Genomic DNA, 23161 nt, shown 5'->3' on the forward strand with positions numbered 1-23161 from the left:
CAACAAAAAGCTATTTTTTTCAACTAAATGGAATGAAACAGAATGAAGATGAATTAAAAAAGACTATGCGCATGACACTTAATTATAGATATACAAGACTGTATAAGACTAGATTATTTTTGATGCAATCAGTTACAATTAGTCACACTGTGGACTAAATTTGAAGTATTTTCTTCCTCTCTTTTTTTTTAATTCACAGATTATGAGAAAATTAACTGTGATTTTGAAGATGGCTTTTGTTTCTGGGTCCAGGATCTAAATGATGATAACGAATGGGAAAGGATTCAGGGAAACACATTTCCTCCTTTTACTGGACCAAATTTCGACCATACTTTTGGCAATTATTCAGGTATAATTCATATTTAATTCAAAATTAAAGGGAAGCTGGTGTTTTCTGCAGTTTAATGTGAACAGCATTAAATTAAAAATAGTCTTTTCAGATTTTCTTTTTTTAAAAAAATCATGGACTAACAAATGTTTTGAAGTGAAAATGGTAATCAAATAGGCCAGCAAATGAGAATATTTCAAAAGATATATTATTTTACCCAGTATATGGATGAAATATGGAAAAGTACACAGAGGCTATTCCAGATTAGACTTAGGTTGTTGGGAGGAGCCAAGATGGCGAAACAGCATGGAAGTTTTTTGTGTGTCTCGCGTCCATGAAATACAGCCAGACCAACACTAAACCGTCCTACACACCTAGAAAACTGATTGGAGGATTAACACAACAATCTGCACAACCTGAACCACAGAATTCAGCAGGTACGTGGTGTGGAGAGGTGAACTTGGGGACAGAAGCCGGCGGCAGGCAGGGATCTGCGTTTGTAGGTGGAGAGAGGACGGAGACTGGGGGGGGGGGGGGGGGGCGGAGCATACGGGAAAAGCACCCCTCCCCAAAAGCAGCTGGAGAGAAAGTGGAAAATTGGAAACAGCCACAGGGACTAAACTAAAATGGAGAAAGGAGAAAGGAGAAAGGAGAGGGTTTAAATTCCATTAAGACTGTAAACAAGGGGAGCGCAAAGGTTGCAACTCCACAGCTCCATACCTGTAGGTGCTCTGGGTGGAAAGGGCGAATCCCTAGGAGCAGAGTGGGGTCCAGGGGTTCTCGGGCCACACGGAGAAAAGCGGTTCCACTGCTGGAAGGACATTTGGTGGAGACTGTTGAAGCCACCTGGTCCCAACAGATCCCAGAAAATGGCCACATTCGCTGGTGCTGGAACAAGGTCTTTAAGGGTGAAGCCTGGTGCCAGATGTGTGCTGTGATTTCCCATAATCCCTGAAATGCTGCTGCTACACTATCGCATGAAGTTTTTCTGGGTGGGCAGGCACCTGGCTGCAGTCTCGAGGAACTGGGAGCAGCAGGGTCCCGCAAGCTTTCCTGGGTGCAGTTGGCATTCAGCCATTGCTCGGTGACGGTGAGACCCTCCCGCAGAGGGGCGGAACGGGTCAAAGTCGCAGTCTTTCAGAAGTAAGGGGCCGGGGAAACAGCCGCATCTGAGACAAAACTCGGCAGAGAGGTACAGCCTGGGGCTTGGTCACGGACAGTGAAGAAACAGGGAGTGAATGAAACCTGAAGACAGAGGATGGGTGCGCGATTGCTGATCCGGGAGAACAGTTCCGACACTAGAGACTGGATACTTGGGTGACGCAAGTTTCACCCATCCCGCGCATGCGCATATGCACTTACCAGTGCGGCAACAATCCACCCCAGTAGGCTAGCAGCGCCATCTAGAGGAGAATGGAGCCATTACACTGAGCCCCACCCAACTGGACCAACCTCGCTCTTCAAGAACACAAGTCTCACCTCCTACTTAGTTTAAGGACTATGAAGTGTTACATAGTCTGACTTCTAGGGGAAAATGAAGTAATTCCAGTCCTATTTCAATCTGTTAGCAGGTCCATCTATTCAATTTTCCTTCTTTGTTTTTTTCTTCTTTTTTTGTCTTTTACACTACTTTTCTTTTTCTTGAATACAGAAAAAGAAAAAATTCATTTTTATTGTCAATTTTTATTAAAAATGTTTTGCTTTAATTTTTTAAATATATTTTTTACTTTTGTGTAAATGTTTTCAAATTCTATCTTACTTCCATCATTTTATTTTAGTCTACTTCAGTGTATTCGCCTTTTCAAAATTTCAAACGATTTCCTTTTTTTTAACTTTTTCTTTTTTCTCTTTTTCATTTATTTTCTTTTTCGTGAATGCAAAGACAATAACTTCATTTTTACTTTCAATTTCTATTAAAAATATTTTCTTTAATTTTTTTACTATTTTTTTGCCTATGCAATTTTTTTCAAATTATATTTTACTTCCATCATTTTATTTTAGTCTGCTACAGTGTATTCACTTTTTCAAATTTTCAAACGATTTTTTCTTTTTTCTCTTTTTCATTTCTTTTCTTTTTCTTAAATACAGAAAGAGAAAAATTCATTTTTTATTTTTTATTTTTATTAAAAATATTTTTCTTCAATTTTTTTCTACTATATTCTTTACTTTTGTGTAAATTTTTTCAAATTCTATTTTACTCCCATCATCTCATTTTAGTCTACTTCCGTGTATTCATTTCTTCAAATTCTCAAACAATTTCCTTCCCCCACCTTTTTTTTCTCTAATCTGTCAAACCACTTTCAACACCCAGACCAAAACACACCTAGGATCTAGCATCATTTATTAGATGTGTGTGTATATGTGTGTTTTTAATTTTTTAATATTAATATTTTTTCATTTTAATTTTTTTCATTTTAATTTTTCTACATCATTAATTCCTTTTCTCCCTTCAAAATGACAAAATGAAGGAATTCACCCCCAAAGAAAGAGCACACAGAAACGACAGCCAGGGATTTAACCAACACAGATACAAGCAAGATGTCTGAACCAGAATTTAGAATCACAATAATAGGAATACTAGCTAGAGTCAAAAATAGATTAGAATCCCTTTCTGCAGAGATAAAAGAAGTAAAAAATAGAATGAAATAAAAATGCTATAACTGAGCTGCAATCACGGATGGATGCAGAGACGGCAAGGATGGGTGAGGCAGAACAGAGGATCAGCGATATAGAGGACAAATTTATAGACAATAATGAAGCAGAAAAAAAGAGGGAGATTAAGGCAAAAGAGCACAATTTAAGAATTAGAGAAATCAGTGACTCATTAAAAAGGAACAACATCAGAATCATAGGGGTCCCAAAAGAGGAAGAGAGAGAAATAGGGGTAGAAGGGGTAGGGGAGCAAATCATAGCAGAAAATTTTCCTAACCTGGGGAAAGACACAGACATCAAAATCCAGGAAGCACAGAGAACCCCCATTAGATTCAACAAAAACCAACCATCAACGAGGCATATCATAGTCAAATTCACAAAATACTTAGGCACGGAGAGAATCATGAAAACAGCAAGGGAAAAAAAAAGTCCCTAACCTACAAGGGAAGACAGATCAGGTTTGCAGCGGACCTATCCACAGAAACTTGGCAGGCCAGAAAAGAGTGGCAGGATATATTCAATGTGCTAAATCAGAAAAATATGCAGCCAAGAACTCTTTATCCATCAAGACTGTCATTCAAAATAGGAGAGATAAAAAGTTCCCCAGACAAACAAAAATTAAAGGAGTTTGTGACCACTAAACCAGCCCTGCAAGAAATTTTAAGGGGGACTCTCTGAGGGGAGAAAAGATGAAAGAAAGAAAGAAAGAAAGACTAGAAAGGACCAGAGAACACCACCAGAAACTCCAACCCTACAAACAACATAATGGCAATAAATTCATGTTTCAGTACTCACTCTAAACATCAATGGACTAAATGCTCCAATCAAAAGACACAGGGTAACAGAATGGAGAAGAAAACAAGATCCATCTATATGCTGTTTACAAGAGACCTACTTTAGATCTAAAGACACCTTCAGATTGAAAATAAGGGGATGGAGAACCATCTATCATGCTAATGGTCAACAAAAGTATGGAGTAGCCATACTTATATCAGACAATCTAGACTTAAAAATAAACACTGTAACAAGAGATGAAGAAGGGCATTATATTATAATTAAGGGGTCTATCCACCAAGAAGACCTAACAATTGTAAACATTTATGTGCCAAATGTGAAAGCACCCAAATATATAAATCAATTAATCACAAACATAAAGAAACTCATTGATAGTGATACCATAATAGTAGGGGACTTCAACACCCCACTCACAGCAATGGACAGATCATCTAATCAAAAAATCAACAAGGAAACAATGGCTTTGAATGCCACACTGGACCAGATGGACTTAACAGATATATTCAGAACATTTCATCCTAAAGCAACATAATATACATTCTTCTCCAGTGCACATGGAACGTTCTCCAGAATAGACCATATACTAGGACACAAATCAGCCTTAAGTAAGTACAAAAAGATTGCGATCATACCGTTCATATCTTCAGACAACAAGGCTATGAAACTCGAAATTAACCACAAGAAAAAATTTGGAAAGGTAACAAAAACTTGGAGACTGAGGAGCATCCTACTAAAGAATGAATGCGCTAACCAAGCAGTTAAAGAGGAAATTAAAAAGTATATGGAAGTCAATGAAAATAATAACACCACAACCCAAAACCTCTGGTTCACAGCAAGGCAGTCATAAGAAGAAAGTATATAGCAATCTGGGGCATCCTAAAGAAGGAAGAAAGATCTCAGATACAAAACCAAACTTACATCTTAAGGAGATAGAAAAAGAACAGCAAATAAAACCCAAAACCAGCAGAAGACAGGAAATAAAAAAGATCAGAGCAGAAATTAATGCTATCAAAACCAAAAGACAGTAGAACAGATTAATGAAACCAGAAGCTGGTTCTTTCAAAGAATTAACAAAATTGATAAACTACTAGTCAGTTTGATCAAAAAAAAAAAAAAAAAGGATAGGACCCAAATAAATAAAACCAAGAATGAAAGAGGAGAAATCACAACCAACACAGCATAAATAAAAACAATAATAAAAGAATATTATGAGAAATTATATGCCAATAAAATGGGCAATCTGGAAGAAATGGACAAGTTCCTAGAAACTTATACACTACCAAAACTGAAACAGGAAGAAATAGAATATTGGAACAGACCCATAACCAGTAAGGAAATCGAATTAGTAATCAAAAATCTGCCAAAAAACAAGAGTCCAAGGCCAGATGGCTTTCCAGGGAAATTCTACCAAACATTTAAGGAAGAGTTAACACCTATTCTCTTGAAGCTGTTCCAAAAAATAGAAATGGAAGGAAAACTTCCAAACTCTTTCTATGAAGCCAGCATTACCTTGATTCCAAAATCAGAGACCCCATTAAAAAGGAGAACTATAGACCAATTTCCCTGATGAACATGGATGCAAAAATTCTCAACAAGATATTAGCCAACCGGATCCAACATTAAAAAAATTATTCACCACGACCAAGTGGGATTTATACCTAGGATGCAGGGCTGGTTCAATATCCATAAAACAATTAACGTGATTCATCACATCAATAAAAGAAAGGACAAGAACCACATAATCCTCTCAAAGATGCAGAGAAAGCATTTGACAAAATACAGCATCCTTTCTTGATAAAAACCCTCAAGAAAGTAGGGATAGAAGGAGCAAACCTCGAGATCATAAAAGCCATATATGAACAACCCAATTCTAATATCATCTTCAATGGGAAAAAACTGAGAGCTTTCCCCCTAAGGTCAGGAACAAGACAGGGATGTCCACTCTCACCACTGTTATTCAAAATAGTATTGGAAGTCTTAGCCTCTGCAATCAGACAACACAAAGAAATAAAAGGCATCCAAATCGGCCAGGAGGAGGTCAAACATTCACTCTATTCAGATGACACGATACTCTATATGGAAAACCCAAAAGATTCCACCAAAAAACTGCTAGAACTGATTCATGAATTCGGCAAAGTTGCAGGATATAAAATCAACGCACAGAAATAGGTTGCTTTCCTATGCACCAACAATGAAGCGACAGAAAGAGAAATCAAGGAATGATCCATTTATAGTTGCACAAAAAACATAAAATACCTAGGAATAAATCTAACCAAAGAGGTGAAAAATCTATACACTGAAAACTGTAGAAAGCTTATGAAAGAAATTGAAGAAGACACAAAAAGATGGAAAAAGATTCCATGCTCCTGGATAGGAAGAACAAATATTGTTAAAATGTCGATACTACCCAAAGCAATCTACATATTCAATGCATCCCTATCAAAATAACACCAGCATTCTTCACAGAGCTAGAACAAATAATCCTAAAATTTGTATGGAACCGGAAAAGACCCCAAATAGCCAAAGCGATCTTGAAAAAGAAAACCAAAGCAGGAGGCATCACAATCCCAGACTTCAAGCTGTACTACAAAGCTGTCATCATCAAGACAGTATGGTACTGGCACAAGAACAGGCACTCAGATCAGTGGAACAGAATAGAGAACCCAGAAATGGACCCACAAACATCTGGCCAACTAATCTTTGACAAAGCAGGAAAGAACATCCAATGGAATAAAGACAGTCCCTTCAGCAAGTGGTGCTGGGAAAACTGAACAGCGACATGCAGAAGAATGAACCTGGACCACTTTCTTACACCATACACAAAAGTAAACTCAAAATGGATGAAAGGCCTCAGTGTAAGACAGGAAGCCATCAAAATCCTCGAGGAGAAAGCAGGCAAAAACCTGTTTCATCTTGGCCGCAGCAACTTCTTACTCAACACGTCTCTAGAGGCAAGGGAAACAAAAGTAAAAATGAACTATTGGGATCTCATCAAAATAAAAAGCTTCTGCACAGCAAAGGAAACCATCAGCAAAACTAAAAGGCAACTGACAGAATGGGAGAAGATTTGCAAATGACATATCAGATAAAGTGTTAGTATCCAAAATCTACAAAGAACTTATCAAACTCAACACCCAAAAAACATAATCCAGTGAAGAAATGAACAAAAGACATGAATAGAGATTTCTCCAAAGAAGACATCCAGATGGCCAACTGACACATGAAAAAATGCTCAACATCACTCATCATCAGGGAAATACAAATCAAAACCAACATGAGATACTATACACTTGTCAGAATGGCTAACTTTAACAACTCAGGCAACAACAGATGTTGGCGAGGTTGCGGAGAAAGAGAATCTCTTTTGCATTGTTGGTGGGAATGCAAGCTGGTGCAGCCACTCTGGAAAACAGTATGGAGGTTCCTTAAAAAACTAAAAATAGAACTACCCTACGACCCAGCAATTGCACTACTAGACATTTATCCACAGGATACAGGTGTGCTGTTTCGAAGGGACACATGCACCTCCATGTTTATAGCAGCACTATCAACAATAGCCGAAGTATGGAAAGAGCCCAAATGTCCATTGATGGATGAATGGATAAAGAAAATGTGGTGTATATATATACAATGGAGTATTACTCGGCAATCAAAAAGACTGAAATCTTGCCATTTGCAACTATGTAGATGGAACTGGAGGGTACGTGAAATTAGTCAGTCAGGGAAAGACAAAAATCATGACTTAACTCATATGAGGACCTTAAGAGACAAAACTGATGAACATAAGGGAAGGAAAACAAAAATAATATAAAAACAGGGAGGGGGACAAAACAGAAGAGACTCATAAATATGGAGAACAAACTGAGGGTTACTGGAGGGGTTGTGGGAGGGGATGGGCTAAATGGGTAAGGGGCACTAAGGAATCTACTCCTGAAATCATTGTTGCACTATGTGCTAACTAATTTGGATGTAAATTTTAAAAAATAAAAAATAAAAGCAGTTTAAAAAAAAGACATAGGTTTTTGTCCTAGATTTACCACTAATTATTTACTAACTGGATGCATAGGAGACAATCAACTTTCCTGAACTTTGGTTTACTTTGCCTTTATTTCATTTTCTGATTGTTTATCGCTAGCATATAGAAATACAGTTGAGTTTTGTATATTGGTCTTGGACCCTGCAACTTTGCTGAATTTGTTTACTAACTCTGATAGTTTTTAAAGACTTTCCTACAATTTTCAGTATACAAGGTCATGCTATCTTAGAATGCAGATATAGAGATAGATCTCCTTCTTCTGAGGAACTGTCTTAGTCTGTGTAAGCCTCTATGACAGAATACCAAGGCTGCTTGGCTTAAACAATAATTGATTTCTGACAGTTTTGCAGATTGGAAGTCTGTGGTCAGGGTGGCGGCATGGACAGGTTCTGATGAGAACACTCTTCCTGGGCCACAGCCACCTGCCCTGACACTGTGTCCTCACACAACAGAGAGAGACAGAGAGTCAGGGAGAGACAGAGACAGAGCACTCTCTCTTATTTCTTCTCATAAGGTCACTAATCCCATCATGAGGGATTCACGTTCATGACCTAATTACCCACCTCCAAACACCGTCACAAGATGAGTAGGGTTTCAATATATAAATTGTGGAGACACAAACATCAGTCATAGAAAAAAGACTGTGGAAGAGCTGATTCTAAAGCATGGTCCTGAGAGAAATGGTTGTGATTAGTAAATACCTCTTCATGTGAATATCAGTTGGATTTCAGGTAGAAAGATAACATTGGAGATGATAATAGTTGATGGAGAAGTCCAGAAATCATGGGGAATTATCAGAAGATAAGGAAATCATACTGGGAAGACTGCTCATGAAAACCTTAGAAGCATGTATTTATAATACCAAATTAATCACTGAATGGAGAATTCAAATCTAGAAGTAATGCATATTTTACAAAGTAAGGAAAATTACAGAAAGGGCAGAATAGCAATTTTGGAATTTAGCTAATTTTCTTAGACAAAATCCATCCAACAATATGACTTGTCAATAGGTGACGGATGAGAATATGGTTCAACTCCAAAAACACATATTATAATCTGCCTCTAACCTGATAGGGCTCTAGGCATTGAACACACAGATCTCATATCACTACTTATCACCATAAAGCCTGTCTGGAACCTCCAAGTCAAAATCTTTCTTTCTGTTAAGCATTTTAAACACCTCTTTTGTTTTTCCTGTTATGTAGTATTATATTTTCTTACTTATTTTTTTTCTTTTCACTACAGTATTCTCTTCAGAAATGAGGAACTTGTCTTTTTCATCTTTGAATTCCTAGTGCCTTCTCAGTGCCTGAATCTAATTAACATGTAAAAATATTTGGATATATGAATGAATGTCTTCAACTCTGACTCAATAAGTAATTTCTGAATGAGTTATTGACTGTGAGAAATTGCTTATAACATAAAAATAACCTGATGACATGTGCATTTAAATATATTATCAATGCTGGGATGCCTGTGTGGCTCAGTCAGCGAAGTATCCAACTTTGGCTCAGGTCATGATCTCATGGTTCCTGAGTTTGAGCCCCGCCTCAGGAATCTGTGCTGACAGCTCAGAGTCTGGAGCCTGCTTCCCTCTCTCCTTCTCTCTCTGCCCATCCCCTGCTTGCACTGTCTCTCTCTCTCTCTCTCTCTCTGAGAATAAATAAACATTAAAAAAATTTCTTTTAAATATATTATCAGTGGCCATTTCTATTGCAGACATCAATATTCTCATTTTCATAACCTAAAAAGTAAATAGCTGATTTAATGTCTATTGGGAATGACATCTGGAAAGAGGACATTAAAGAGTTCGTTTTCTCAGGGCAAAAATGTATCTGACTAGTCCTGTTCCTTTGGACAATGGCCTCCCTGGAATAACAAAATATGGCTCATCACACTACTTCAACCTAATCAAAATATTGCATGATAAAAAATGACTACTTTTGATCTATTTTTAATCTATTTCCATAGTCATCATTAAAAGCCCCAGTTGAATAATTCTTCCACTCCTTTACTCAAGTAATATTTTTTTGAGCCCCAGTGCCTATTCAAGGCACTCAGTATATATCTTTGAGTAAAACGAAACCAGATTTTCTGAGATTATGTAACATATATAGTAAGGGGAAAAAAATTTTAATTTAAAACCTTACAAAATAGAAACTAAGCAAGCCGCATGACAAATAATTACAACTTGTGGGTATTGTAAATGTGAATGAGTGCTCTGAGAAAATGTAGAGTTTGGTAAGGATGGCGGGTAGGGCAGGTGTGCAGGAGTGCTGGTGTAGACTAAAAGAGGGTGATCAGTTGGATCTCATAGAAAAGTGACATTCAAAAGAAAACTTTATGGAATGGGAGGAATTAACTATATAGATTATTCCAGACAAGGAAGAAGAAGAGCAAAAACTTTAAAGGGAGTATGCCTGACCTATTTGAAAAAAAGCTAGGAGGCCAGCATGGCTGATGTGGAGTAAACAGGGCCAGCGGAGTGCAGATAATGATGGGTCTTCTATAGCTTTGGCTCTTTCCTTAGTGAAATGAAGAGTTATTGGAGGTCCTTGAGCATAGAAGTGATAGGATTCACACTGGCTCGTAGAATAGTGAATAGAAGGGCAAGAGTGTTGTCAGGGAGACCAGAGGAGAGTTATCACCCCACCCAGAGAAGAGGCCATAGGACTTTCAGATCAGTGGGACCAGATACAGTAAGAAGAGGTCAGGTTCTGAAAGGAGAGGCAACAGGATTCTGCTAAATTAGTTACCAATACAGAGCTCTGAACAAAAATGTGTTCTGTGTAGCTGGCCAATCCCATTAGACCAAACATGTTTAGTATTGAAAATTATGACATGCATAGTATAATACATAGTTACTCTTCTTTGAATAAGTGATTTCCCAGAGCCTGATCTCTATGGATAAATTAGTAATCTGCACAGCTAAAGACTAACCCCAAAGCGATAATCACCCCAACCCTCTGAAGAAGCCTGGTCTAAAACAGTTAAATCATTTGACCAGTTTTTGTCTTTATTGTAAAAAAAAAAAAAAAAAAAAAAAATGTCTGTACCACACTTGGACAAGAGTAGTTAGAGGAAAGTACAGAAAGCGTTTATATCTATTGACTATGACAGATACCTTTTATGTAGTTGAAGTCTTTGATGTTCAAATGATCATTTTTCTACTTTTATGTCATCATAATAAGAGATAAAATAATTCCACTGATATTTGAAGAATATAAGTACATTACAGGTGAAAAATGGTTTCAGCTTGCCAACAGATTAAATAACTAAAGAAATAAGATGAAAATGACCACAGTGAAACAGGTTGAATGTCAGGTGAAGATTTTAAATAGTTGGGTCGGAAATGGAGTCTCAGGAGAAAGTCATGTAGCAGGAGTTATTTAAAATGAGACAAGTCAGGGCGGTTCAGAGCCCAGCAGAGGCAGTGGTGTAATGAGAATGGATGATAGGATTTAATAGGTTCTCTCCAACTCTCCTACCAGTGATTTCATAATCTACCAGACATTCCCCGCCCCCAGGGGCATTTTTCTTCCAACCTGCTTTTTTATGTGTCAGAACATCCTACCTCTGAAATGGAAGAGAATTAAATCTCTCCTGCTGTTCCTCTTATCCATGCAGGGGATTTTTGTTCTTTGCCTTCACTTTAAATGACAGAAAAGTCTAAATGAAATAGATAAACTTTGAATTAACATTGCTTTAGGGAAGAACATCTAAGCCCCTTAACTTTTCGGTTCCTTCTAAAGAACTGTCTCCTGGTAGAGCACCGGCTCCAAATGTGTGCAGTGTGGATGCTCAGAGTTTCTCTGTACCTCTTAGAAGCAAAAGGAGTCAGTGGAAATGGTGGCACTGATACAGGGCGGCATCGTGGGGAGCTCAGAAGTGGTTCCTTTGTTCAGAACATTCAGGGAAAATGAGGTCAGTAACATGTGAAAACTTCAGAAATGTAGGGGTCACAAAAGGGCTAGACAGCTCAAAGCAAGTGTTTCTTTGTTGGTCTTTCTCGGAGAAATCATAATTGTTTCTAATGCTTAGGGGCTAGTGTAGTGTAGTGGTAAAACATCATTAAAATAGAGACTCTGAAGCCAGCTAGGTTTAAATCAGCTCTGCCCTTTAGGCAAGGTATCTGTCCTCTTTGCCTCAGTTCCCTCATCTGGGTAGTGGGCTGATGATAATAGGACCTGACTTTAGAGGCATGTTTTGAACATTAAATTGGTTACTATGTTTACAAAAAATAAGTAAATAAATATAATAAGAAAGTGGCAAGCAAAAAGTGCTGTAGAAATGCTAGGGATTATAACTATTTTCTTTTCATGTTGCAAAAGCATTCAACAGATAAAAATTGACTGCAGAACTGTTTTCAGTGTTAGGCTAGGGAGAAAAATAGTTATACTGTTCAATTTTCGAAAGTATATTAAGCCTTTTAGATATCTTCATTTCATGTAGCACAGATACTGTCTTCTAACATAAGTATGACTTTAGTGTTTTCAAAGTAATATTTGTCTTTATTCCCTTAGCTTTCCTGTGATGTTGAATTTTAGGAAATTCATTAATAGAAAGTCTATTAATATTGATAGACTTGACTTTGAACCATTCTGTAATGTAAAACTTACAATATTTATCTCCTAGGTTCAGTTAATTTTACATAGGTGCTCACAACCCACAAAATGGTCTGTTTCAGGCTAATTTCCTCTTGAGAGGGATCTCCAAGTTTCCACAAAGTTCTACAGACTGTCCAGCTGCTGCTGTGTCTATATCACATTAGCACGTGTCCAACACTTTTTCTCCTGTTCTCCAAACCTGTTGGGTGTGAAACAGGTTTGGTTCATGGGGAAATAAGCAGTAAAAGGGATAGAAAGAAGTAAGAAAAACCAAAGCTCCACAAACAGGTTCATTATATGCTTAGATTAACAAAATAAATTCAATCTTCTGGGTTTTAAGCTATGAGGCTAATTGAAGAGTTCTTGAAGACATTTCAAGAAATTTGTAAGATTTTAGAAGAAATTATCATTTCACGATAGAAATTCCCATGTGATTATGAAAAACATCTATCTAATCATTCCTTTTGTGTATTACTTTAACAAATTTAAAATGAACAAGGCAAATTGGTGTAATAAGAATAAATTAAGCAACATTCAGCTAATCCATATTGAAAATTCAAAAATGAACCAAGTGTATTTTTCTCCCCAAATCTAACAGTTTTAAAGGTCACATATGAATATGAATATAATACACAGTAAAATAGGCTAAGTGAGGAGCATCTGGGTGCTAAGTCAGATAAGCATCTGACTCTTGTTTTCTGCTCAGGTCATGATCTGACTCTTGTTTTCTGCTCAGGTCACGATCTCTTCCAGGTCGTGAGCTGGAAGGAGCCCATGTGGTGCTTTACGCCGACAGTACAGAACATGCTCAGGATTCTCTCTCCCACCCTCTCTCTCTCTCTGCCCCTCTCTCTCTCTCTCTCTCAAAATAAATAAAAAAAAAAAAGAAAAGAAAAGAAAAACGGATAAACTAAGTGACATCAGAGAAAGTACATGTGCAACAGACAATTCAAAAGGAGTGGACACATATGATTGGGAGGATCAATAAGCACTTTCTAAAGGAAATGGCAATATGAGCTAAATGATTTCAAAAAATTAGTAAGATTTTGACAGGTACAATCGTAAGGAGAAGTCGAGGGACAGAAAAACGGGTAAAAAAAGGCCCATATGTCTTAACATTTCTGGGGGTTGAAAAAATAAAAATAATGTAATTTTGTAGAAGTGCTACCTGTAAATAGATGAATTATAAGAACTATGGCTAGAAAATGACACTGAAGTCATAGTATAGTAGTTTCAACCATCATTGTAAATTTATGTTTGTTTAGTAGGAAATAAACAGATGGTAAATAAGGGACCAATTAGATTGTGCAGAAGGAGGCATTATAGGGCAAGGATGGAGGAGGTGAAGAATTATCATGGAGAGTTAGAGAACTATGAATGAGACACGCTTAAAAATAAATAGTGTCAATGATATTATAACTTAAATTATACTCCCAAGGTATGATGTCCTTATTAGTCCACCTGCTAAGATACTCCAACAGAAATATTGTGTGAACTTCTGGTTTCCATATTCTGAGTGGAACCAGACGGATGTACAACTGAGAGCTTATCAAATGCGAGGCAATTGAAATTGTGCCATATTAAAATTATTGAAGGCAAAAAGGATGAAAAAAAGCTTGAGAAGACTTAGAAAAGTCAAAATAGTAGCTTAAACATTTGTAGTTAACATAAATTCATTTATCCTTAATGGGCTGAGGAGCAAAATTTGAAAAAATAAGCACATGATAACTTACTCTTAGAAAAGAATTTTCTAATTGTGTTGAAATGGAATGGGCTGCCTTGAATGCAATGATTCCTGCAAATCTGACAAACGTTAAAGACAGGTCAAATGACCCCCACAGGAAAATATTGTAGATGAAATTTAAGGACATGAGGTAGACAAGTAAATTTTTATGTAAACAATATTCTATTTTAAAAATTCATAATTTTATGAAGAATTTTCTTCATCTTCTGATTTGTTAGGTAGAGAATTTAGCTGATATCACAGAAATATTTAATATATTATTTTTCCATTTTATTTTATTATTATATACTTATTAATATGTTATTTTATGTTATATTCCAAAACATGCAATTCTATGTGATATGTAATATATTGTGTTTTTTAAAATGTATTTATGCAAAATTCATATGGTACTATGAGCCACATGATTAATAGTTTTATCTGAACAGCGGTACAAAACCCATAGCGTCATGATATCTTTATGAGACTAAAACTCCCATATATATTACTGCTCAATGAGTAAACAATAGGTTCAAAATATTTCTTATAACTAATTGACTATGAACATGGCCAAACATAAATAGAAGCACAATAGTTTTCATGGTATATAATTGCTGCTAACTAGAAATATTTCTGAGCAAGGTACCCATTTCACTATTGATTCATGGCATTCAATAGTATTTTAATCATTTCCTCCCCAACTATATTATAATCAACTAAAATTAAGGTCAATTCAAACGGGTTTTGGAATTTGGCATTTAAAGGATGGACTCTGGATCATCTCCTATGTTACATTTTTTATTAGGTTGAATAATTGAGCACTAACTGTAAAGCTAAAATAAGTACTTATGAAATGCCACAGCCTTATATAAAGTATTAGTAACATGTTAATATAAAAGGTTAAACATTCATTCATTTCCATTTTACATATTATAATCTAAGTTGAGTGAATGTACTTATTATTACATTTATTAATATATTTGACTATGCAGTTAAGCGTCGACTTTGGCTCAGGTCACGATCTCATGGTTTGTGAGTTCAAGCCCCACGTGGGTCTCTGTGCTGACAGCTCAGAGCCTGGAGCCCACTTTGGATTCTGTGTCTCCCTTTCTCTCTGTTCCTCACCTGCTCACACACTCTTTCTCTCCTTCAAAAATAATAAACACTCAAAAAAATTTTTAAATATATATACTTGACTATGATTTCACCTTGATAAAAGACTAATTTATTCTGAATTTTTTGCCTTACTTACCTACATATAAATTGATATATCTATTGGCAGTTTTACTAGTACTTTACTTTGTATCTTGTCCTTATGCTGCATGTTGTAAATGAATGAGTTGAATTTTATACAGCATTGCTTTTAAAAATTTCTGTTGGGGTGCAGCTGGGTGGCTCAGTTGGGTAAGCGGCTCAGGTCATGATCTCACAGACCATGAGTTTGAGCCCCACATCGGGCTCTATGCTGGCAGCTCAGAGCCTGGAGCCTGCTTCAGATTCTGTGTCTCCCTCTCTCTCTGCCCCTCCCCTGTTCATTCTCTGTTTCTCTCTGTCTCTCAAAAATAAATAAAGACATTAAAAAAAATAAGTAAAAATAAATAAATAAATAAATAAATAAATAAATAAATAAATAAATAAAAATTTCTTTTGGAAAGCACAAAGAGAGAACATGCTTGATTTCAAATAAACACTAAATTTCAGTGTTTCATAAAAAACTACATTCTAATAAAATTAGATTTACCCAATATGTCATTTGCTTTATCTCATATTTTGTTACATGATTCCTGCTTTCTCTCATAATATATAAGCTGCAAACTAAGAATAAAATAAATAAATAAATTTCCCTAAGAAAGTGTTCAAGATGATCTCAGTCAAGCAACTCTTCCCACACTTCAAATAACTCAAATCATTGGTTGGAATAATGAATTCCAGACCAGAAAGGACTTTATGCAGTGGCTTGAGCTATAATAGAAAGCTTTTATGTAGATTAGCATGCTTCCTGCTCTTCTGTGATCTGATTAGTTCTCATTCAAAGAAATATAGAAGATGAAACCATTATAAAATCAGGTAACTTCTTAGAGGGAGAAATGCAGTATAGTCTATGAAAGAAAAAACTGACTGTCTTTGAAACTCTTAACATTACCTTCAAATTTGTGCATAAATACTTGCATATATCATGAGTTAATCCAGTAGCATATCTAAATACTCTCATGTACTCATTGTCTCTAAAGAAAGGAATTGATCAAAACATCTAGTAAATGGGAATTAAAGTGGCATTTAGATATGATAATATGATGAAATAATCATTTGGACTCATAAAAAGTCAGAGATTGATATACCTTTAGTGATACTCCAATTCAAGGGTCTTGTTTTATAAATTGGGAAGTTGAGAGTTGAGTTCCTAAATACTAATTTTTATGGCAGAGATAGTGGCCTCTGGATTCACATCTACTACCCTTTCCGTCTTTACATTTTTACCTTAAAGTTGCTCTTTTCTGCTTATACATGATGTATCTCACACAATGAAATTGCTGAAATTTAAATGAAGTAAAACTTTTTTTTTTGTTTTTATAGGATTTTACATTTCCACCCCAACTGGACCAGGAGGGAGACGAGAAAGAGTAGGGCTCTTAAGTCTCCCTTTAGACCCCACTTTGGAACCAGTCTGCCTCAGTTTCTGGTATGTCATAGACATATGTGAAATAAATACTGCCTTATTTAATGAGTAACATTGCCTTTGTCACATTGCCAGACTCTGATTTTACTAAGGCACCCAAGTTTTAATTCATTTGCTATTATTTATCCAATTGATAAAATAGCAAAATGATGGGAGACTCCCTCCCCTTCTCTAGGAACTCTCACACTCAAGGAAAAATAGAGTATTTCAGAGAAAGTAAAGGATTTAGAAAAATCCTAAGTTCCATTTATTCTAATATTGTAGAAATCCAACCATTTCTGCTTGTTTCCCAATTAGGTATTACATGTATGGTGAAAATGTCTATAAATTAAGCATTAATATCAGCAGTAACCAAAACGTGGAGAAGACAGTTTTCCAAAAGGAAGGAAATTATGGAGAAAATTGGAATTATGGACAAGTAACATTAAATGAAACAGTGGAATTTAAGGTTGGCAAAATACCTTGTGATTTATAATCATGTATTTGTGTTCTACAAATGGTGATACAATTATAATCTAAGGTAACATGATGAAAAAATTCTTTTTTTCTGAATATAGCCAAGTCACTTTTTCTACTTGCTTCATCTTTTTTTTTAATTTTGAGTGTCTACATTTTCATTTGTCCATTCATTTATTTAAGACCACTTATAGAAAAACAACTTACTACATGAAACTATTGCTTATAATGAGCGATAAAATCCATAGAAACTTTATGATCTATTTCAGTTTTCTTCAGCAACTTTCTAGCACAAGTCGACCATGTCTTCCCATGTCCCCTACATACCAAGGACTTCAGCTTTCACAAACACCACCTAGATCAACCCTGCACTTTCTAGGGAATCATCCTTTCCTATTAGAACATCCACACCCATCAGTATCCATCCACCTTGCCTTACTTTGACTTAATCTATATATTTCCTTTAGAAACAAATTGTACAAGCTATATCATTGGGGAGTTTCTGATCATTTATTTCACATTAAAGTGGATTAATTTTTCAGATAACAGCTTAATGTGTTCTCTTCCTAAGGGTGTTTGCAATTAAAATACAGGATAATACAGGCTAATAGTCAGACCAAATTAACAATGTTTGAATCGGGTCATTTCAGACAAGAGAGTGTAACTCTCAGTAGGTGTCTGTCTGGACAAACATCGTCATTGTGAAGGCTTCAGTTCTCCCCTGTGATTTCATGTAAGGCAGGCAATAATCAACCACACTTGTCTGCATTCCTTCCATTTTTCTTTCTTCTGAAGTCTTTTTTATTTTTTCTGTGAAGTTTTCTTCTCCAACTTTGTTTTCTGATAATTCGGAGAAGGATAAAGGAAAATAGGACATCAAGGGAACTAGGAAATGGCAGAAGCAGGAAAATAAGTATAGTACCCGACTTGTCCACAGAGGATATGTTCTAAGACCCCCATGGATGCCTGAAAACATAGATACTATCAAACCCTATATATACTGTGTACTTTTCTATAAATACATACCTACAAAAAAGTTTCATTTATTAATTAGACTCAGTAAGAGATTAACAAAAATAATAAAAAAATAGAACAATTACAACAATATACCGTAACCAAAGTAATGTGAATCTGGCCTCTTGCTCTCTCTCAAAATATGTTATTGTACTTTATTCACCCTTCTTATGATGATGTGAGATGATAAAATGCCTATGTGATGAGATGAAGTGAAGTGAAGTGAATGTTATAGGCATTGTGACATGGCCTTATGCTACTATTGACCTTCTAACAATACCGAAGAAAGGTCATCTATTTCAGAACTTGGTTGACCATGAGGATCTGAAATAGCAGAAAGTAATACCTCAGATAAGGGGGGACAGCTGCATTGCAGTGGCAAAATCTGTCTCAACTCATTAAACATTTTTTTTAAAGTAGTATAACTCCACCCACTTCTTCCAAGTTAGCTTATCAGGCAGAATGAGAGCAGCAAGTTCAACAAATATTTGCACCTTGCCTCTGCCACTTTGTTGTGAAATCTTAAGTCACTTTAGTCTCTTTGAAATTCAACCTGCACGTACATGAAAGGGAGAAAATAATCCTTCTTTGGAGTTATGTCTAGCATAAAGTAGGTGGGATGAATGAACAAATGAGTGAATGGATGACTGTATAATAGTGTTGAAAGAATTAAATGAGATAATGTATACAATGTGCCTTGCATAGCAATTAGCGTATAGCAGGTATTCTGTTTATGTCTTTCCTACAGAAGAGGATCCAGGAACGTTCAGCTAAAATACTCACTGTCCTTAAGAACCTAATATGTTTCATCTGACCACTTGAAACTTTCTTCCAAGTCTGGGTCTGTGTCCTCTGGGCATTACCCTCACACAGGAACTCACACCAGCTTTCTGGGTGAACTATATCAGAACTAGTTGGCCCTGAATGATCATATTATACCCATTTTTCCCTTGTCCCTTTCTTTTCTCATTTAAATTATTCAGTTGGTGTGTCTTCCCTTTAGGGTTTGTATGCTATAAGAAGACAGACAGCTACCTGGATTTCTAATAGTGTTGCAGGGAGGAATCTGTGAGAAGAAAATGCCAGAAAATGTGGATGTGTGGCAGAATCCAGTAGAGTATGACAAATCATGAGAGAGAGAGACAGACAGAGACACAGAGAAACTGTGACAATATTGTCTAACTCAGAAGGAAGACACCAGTGGACATAAGTAAAGGAGTGGACTCAGCAGAAGGATTATAAAAGAGCGTGATCTATCAATATTCCATTGTACAGACACTTGCCCTCTTATATTTAGAGTTGGTAATACTGATTCTCCAGAGAATGTTGGGCCACAAGAACCAAGTCAGAGAAGATTAGAGTAGAATGATTTCATATCCTTCTCTGAATTGCAGGTTGCTTTTAATGCTTTTAAAAACCAGTTCCTGAGTGATATAGCTTTGGATGACATTAGCCTAACGTATGGGATTTGCAATGTGAGTCTTTATCCAGAACCAACTTTGGTCCCAACTGCTCCACCAGAACTTCCTAGTAAGTAACTATAACGTGTATTTTACCAATTAAATCGTTAATATTTTCAGGTAGATCTTCCTTTGACTTTTTAAATTATCTTAGTCTAATATTTTTTCACTGAAAATCTAAGACTTCAAAATATAAGTAAAATGGAAGCTAACAAAATATTACATGTTATGCATACACTCATAAAGAAATCATTTGGTACTTTGTTATGCATCATATTTATAATAATGTTAGTATATTTTTTTAATAATTAAGATGTTGATTTCCATCCTGATTTCACTAAAATATAAATTAAGGCTGTATTGACCATGTGGCATGGCTGAGAATCTTTGGGGAAAAAAACCTTAAGATTCTCATGGTCTTCTTAAAAAATGATGTTAGATCTCAAGAAGAGTTTAGTTAAGCTTGAAACCCACCCAGCCTTTTTCTGGAATAATTTAATAGTAATTATTGGGCCTGGACTTTGACTATACACACCAAGATCACATGAAAGATTTTTATCCTGAAATGATGCCTTCGTAAGGCCCTGCAATGTGCTCCCTTCGTGGGGCCACTACCGTGTTTCAGCTGAGCAGTGACCAGGATTTCCCTTGTCTTATGGATTCTTTTAAGACAAAAAAACAAAATGGAGCCTGTGTCTACCTGTGTTTTTAATACAAATTGGACACATGACATTTCAGAGGAAAAAGGGGCATTAGTCTCCATCTCAGCATGTCAAAGGAGACCATAACTACATACTACTTTCAGACTACAGGATTTGGCAGAAAAAAAAGGTACAATGATAAATTATATAAAACAGGTATTGCCTTTATTGAGATGTCTTCACTGTATTGCAGTTTGGTGTAAAAAAAAAAAAACATACCTTTTATCCTTCTTTGGATTATGGTACTTGGAAGCTGAGCTAGCTCTACAACTTTGCTTGTATCAGACCTCATGGATGTTTTTCTTCTGCCATGGATCTGAGCCCACAGACAGCACTTTTTCCATTTCCCATTTCCTTCCAAGTGCACATGAAACTCTTCCCATAATCACACCAGCAAATCAACTTGGAGAACATATCCAAATTTGACTTTACTTCCAAAACTACATGTTTTTCTGCTTTCTATCTTTACCTTAAAAAAAGAAAAAGAAAGCAGACTTTCAGATGAGGGGCTTTAACAACTCAAAAGTTCTGAAGATAAATTACTGGTGTTTAAGAGCATATAACAAGTGAGCTGCAATTGAGATGAGAATAGTGATTACATTGTCACACTGGCTCCATGCCACCATAGTGAATGTACTTACATTCTACCAAAAGGCTAGTTTACTCTTACCATCTTTCCTATTAACAGGTTTAGATGCTTGTATATACTATACATAAATTCCTCAATATTTCAAATGTTCATTCAAATTTTATAAATATCTACTATGTAAAAAGCATTGCATAATAAATGTAATACATAGCAGTAACCAATACATGGAAAAAATAAATATAATCTATGTAAATAAATACTTAAGACAAAATATAATTATGTACCCCTAAAAGTAATAAACTAGAAAAGTAAGTGATAGACTTTGGAGAAGAAAGTGTGAACTAGAGAAGTCTTTAAGGAAACATTAAGAGACAGTAGAACACTTATAAAATTGAAACAAAGGCAGAAAAGTAGCATGCATTCTCACATAATAATTTGGCCACAAGATTGTGGCAAGAAGTGACTTTCATGGCACCAAACTCTGATTCTCACTCACCTTTGCTTCACAATTGTCTGACTGGTTCTTAACATCACACAAATAGATCAATAAATATTACTAGACCTGAACCGATCTCTCTTTTTATGTTGACTGTAATTTTCTTTTGTGACACAAACATTTTTGTAAAACAAAATTTTGATACCAGAACTAAGATTTGGAAATGAAGGAAGGGATGGGATAGAGAAAAAACCACCATGAATACAATAATTTGGGCTATCCAGCATTGTTTAAAAATAATTGTTTGACTTCATTGTTGGTAGCCCACAACTTATCTGTCTATAAAACTTATCTATAACATTCTTATATAAAACATTCTGATGCAAAAACACCCACCACATTTTAATTATTAAAATTACTACTGGTTTTATAAATAATTCCTATGGATATCAAATATTAGAAACATCCTGCCTTTTTTTAATGTTTATTTATTTTGAAAGAGAGAGAGAGAGCAGGGGGGTGGCAGGGAGAGAGAGAGAAAGAGAGACAATCCCAAGCAGGCTCTGCACTGTCAACACAGAGCCTGACAGGGGGTTCGATCCCAGGAACTATGAGATCATGACCTGCGTTGAAATCAATAGTCAGACATTTAACCGACTGAGCCACCTAGGTGCCCCAACATCTTGCTATTTTGATATTTCAATCATTTAAAAACAATTTTCATAATCCTTTCTGCTGGTGTGTTTCTGTATTCATAGATAAGTGGTCAAGAAGAAAAAATTTCCAGTGGAATTAAGTTTCATAGGCTTGATATTTTTAAAATAATAATTTCATCATTATCTGAAATCAAAAATGCAAGATAACTTTTGTTCATAATAGCATACATACAAGTAAAACTTCATTATAATTTCCCACATTAAAACTTTAACTACATAAGCCATTCAGTCCTCATATCTATTCTAGTCAGAAAGAGAAAAAATAATACTTCAATGTCAAGGAAGCATGATATCCTTGCATATTTTAACAATAGGGATATTATAACGTAGAATGACCTATCTGATTTTAAAATATAAACTTTAGAATTTTCCCAAAGTATATTTGTTCCAGTTTCCAAATGGTTCACTTCAGGGCAATATTTAGCACAGCAGAAAATGTTAATTACCATCAAATGCATTCTGAACAATTTCATTCTAATGCCATTTGCAATTGGTTCAGTGAAATTCTTATTTGAGCAGAGCTTTTCTGGTTCCAGATCACTGATTTGTTTAAGCAGGAATATAAGGAAACCATGGCTGACTGGCTAATAGCCTTTCTTTAGCTCTTATAGAGCATTTAAATAAGAAAATAATCCCAGACCAGTAGCTGACTAGCAAAATTCCTCCTTTGTTCCTAGGCATCCACATTGTGCCTAGTTTGGAGAATTGTGAAGTTCAGTTTTCGTAAGTACAGGGATTCTTCCATTTTGTGGCTTCAATCACTTGCTGTTGCATTAGCTCTACAATTGTTGCCTTCTGACATTAACACAAATAATTTAAGTGTGGGGATTGTATTGAGAACACTTTTAAAAAGTACACATTCCATTAAACAAATATCATGTCAACTTGCAACACAATTTGGGTGATTCGTGACAAGATACCTACTAAATAGAATAAGAATAAACAAAAAGAAATCCACACTTCAGGTCCCT

The 23161-nt window shown here is 35.8% G+C and overlaps 1 protein-coding gene across 1 annotated transcript in view; it reads left to right on the forward strand.

Moving 5' to 3' along the window:
- TMPRSS15 (transmembrane serine protease 15) overlaps positions 1 to 23161 on the forward strand; it is a 119981-nt gene that overhangs the window by 40063 nt on the left and 56757 nt on the right. Inside the window, exons 10-13 of the mRNA XM_049629323.1 lie at positions 200 to 349; positions 16716 to 16821; positions 17116 to 17266; positions 19683 to 19818. Of these exons, the coding sequence (XP_049485280.1) occupies positions 200 to 349; positions 16716 to 16821; positions 17116 to 17266; positions 19683 to 19818 (543 nt within the window). The remainder of the gene's footprint in view (positions 1 to 199; positions 350 to 16715; positions 16822 to 17115; positions 17267 to 19682; positions 19819 to 23161) is intronic.

Source organism: Panthera uncia, chromosome C2 (genome assembly GCF_023721935.1).
Source record: "Panthera uncia isolate 11264 chromosome C2, Puncia_PCG_1.0, whole genome shotgun sequence".
In the NCBI taxonomy this organism is placed as follows: Eukaryota; Metazoa; Chordata; class Mammalia; order Carnivora; family Felidae; genus Panthera; species Panthera uncia.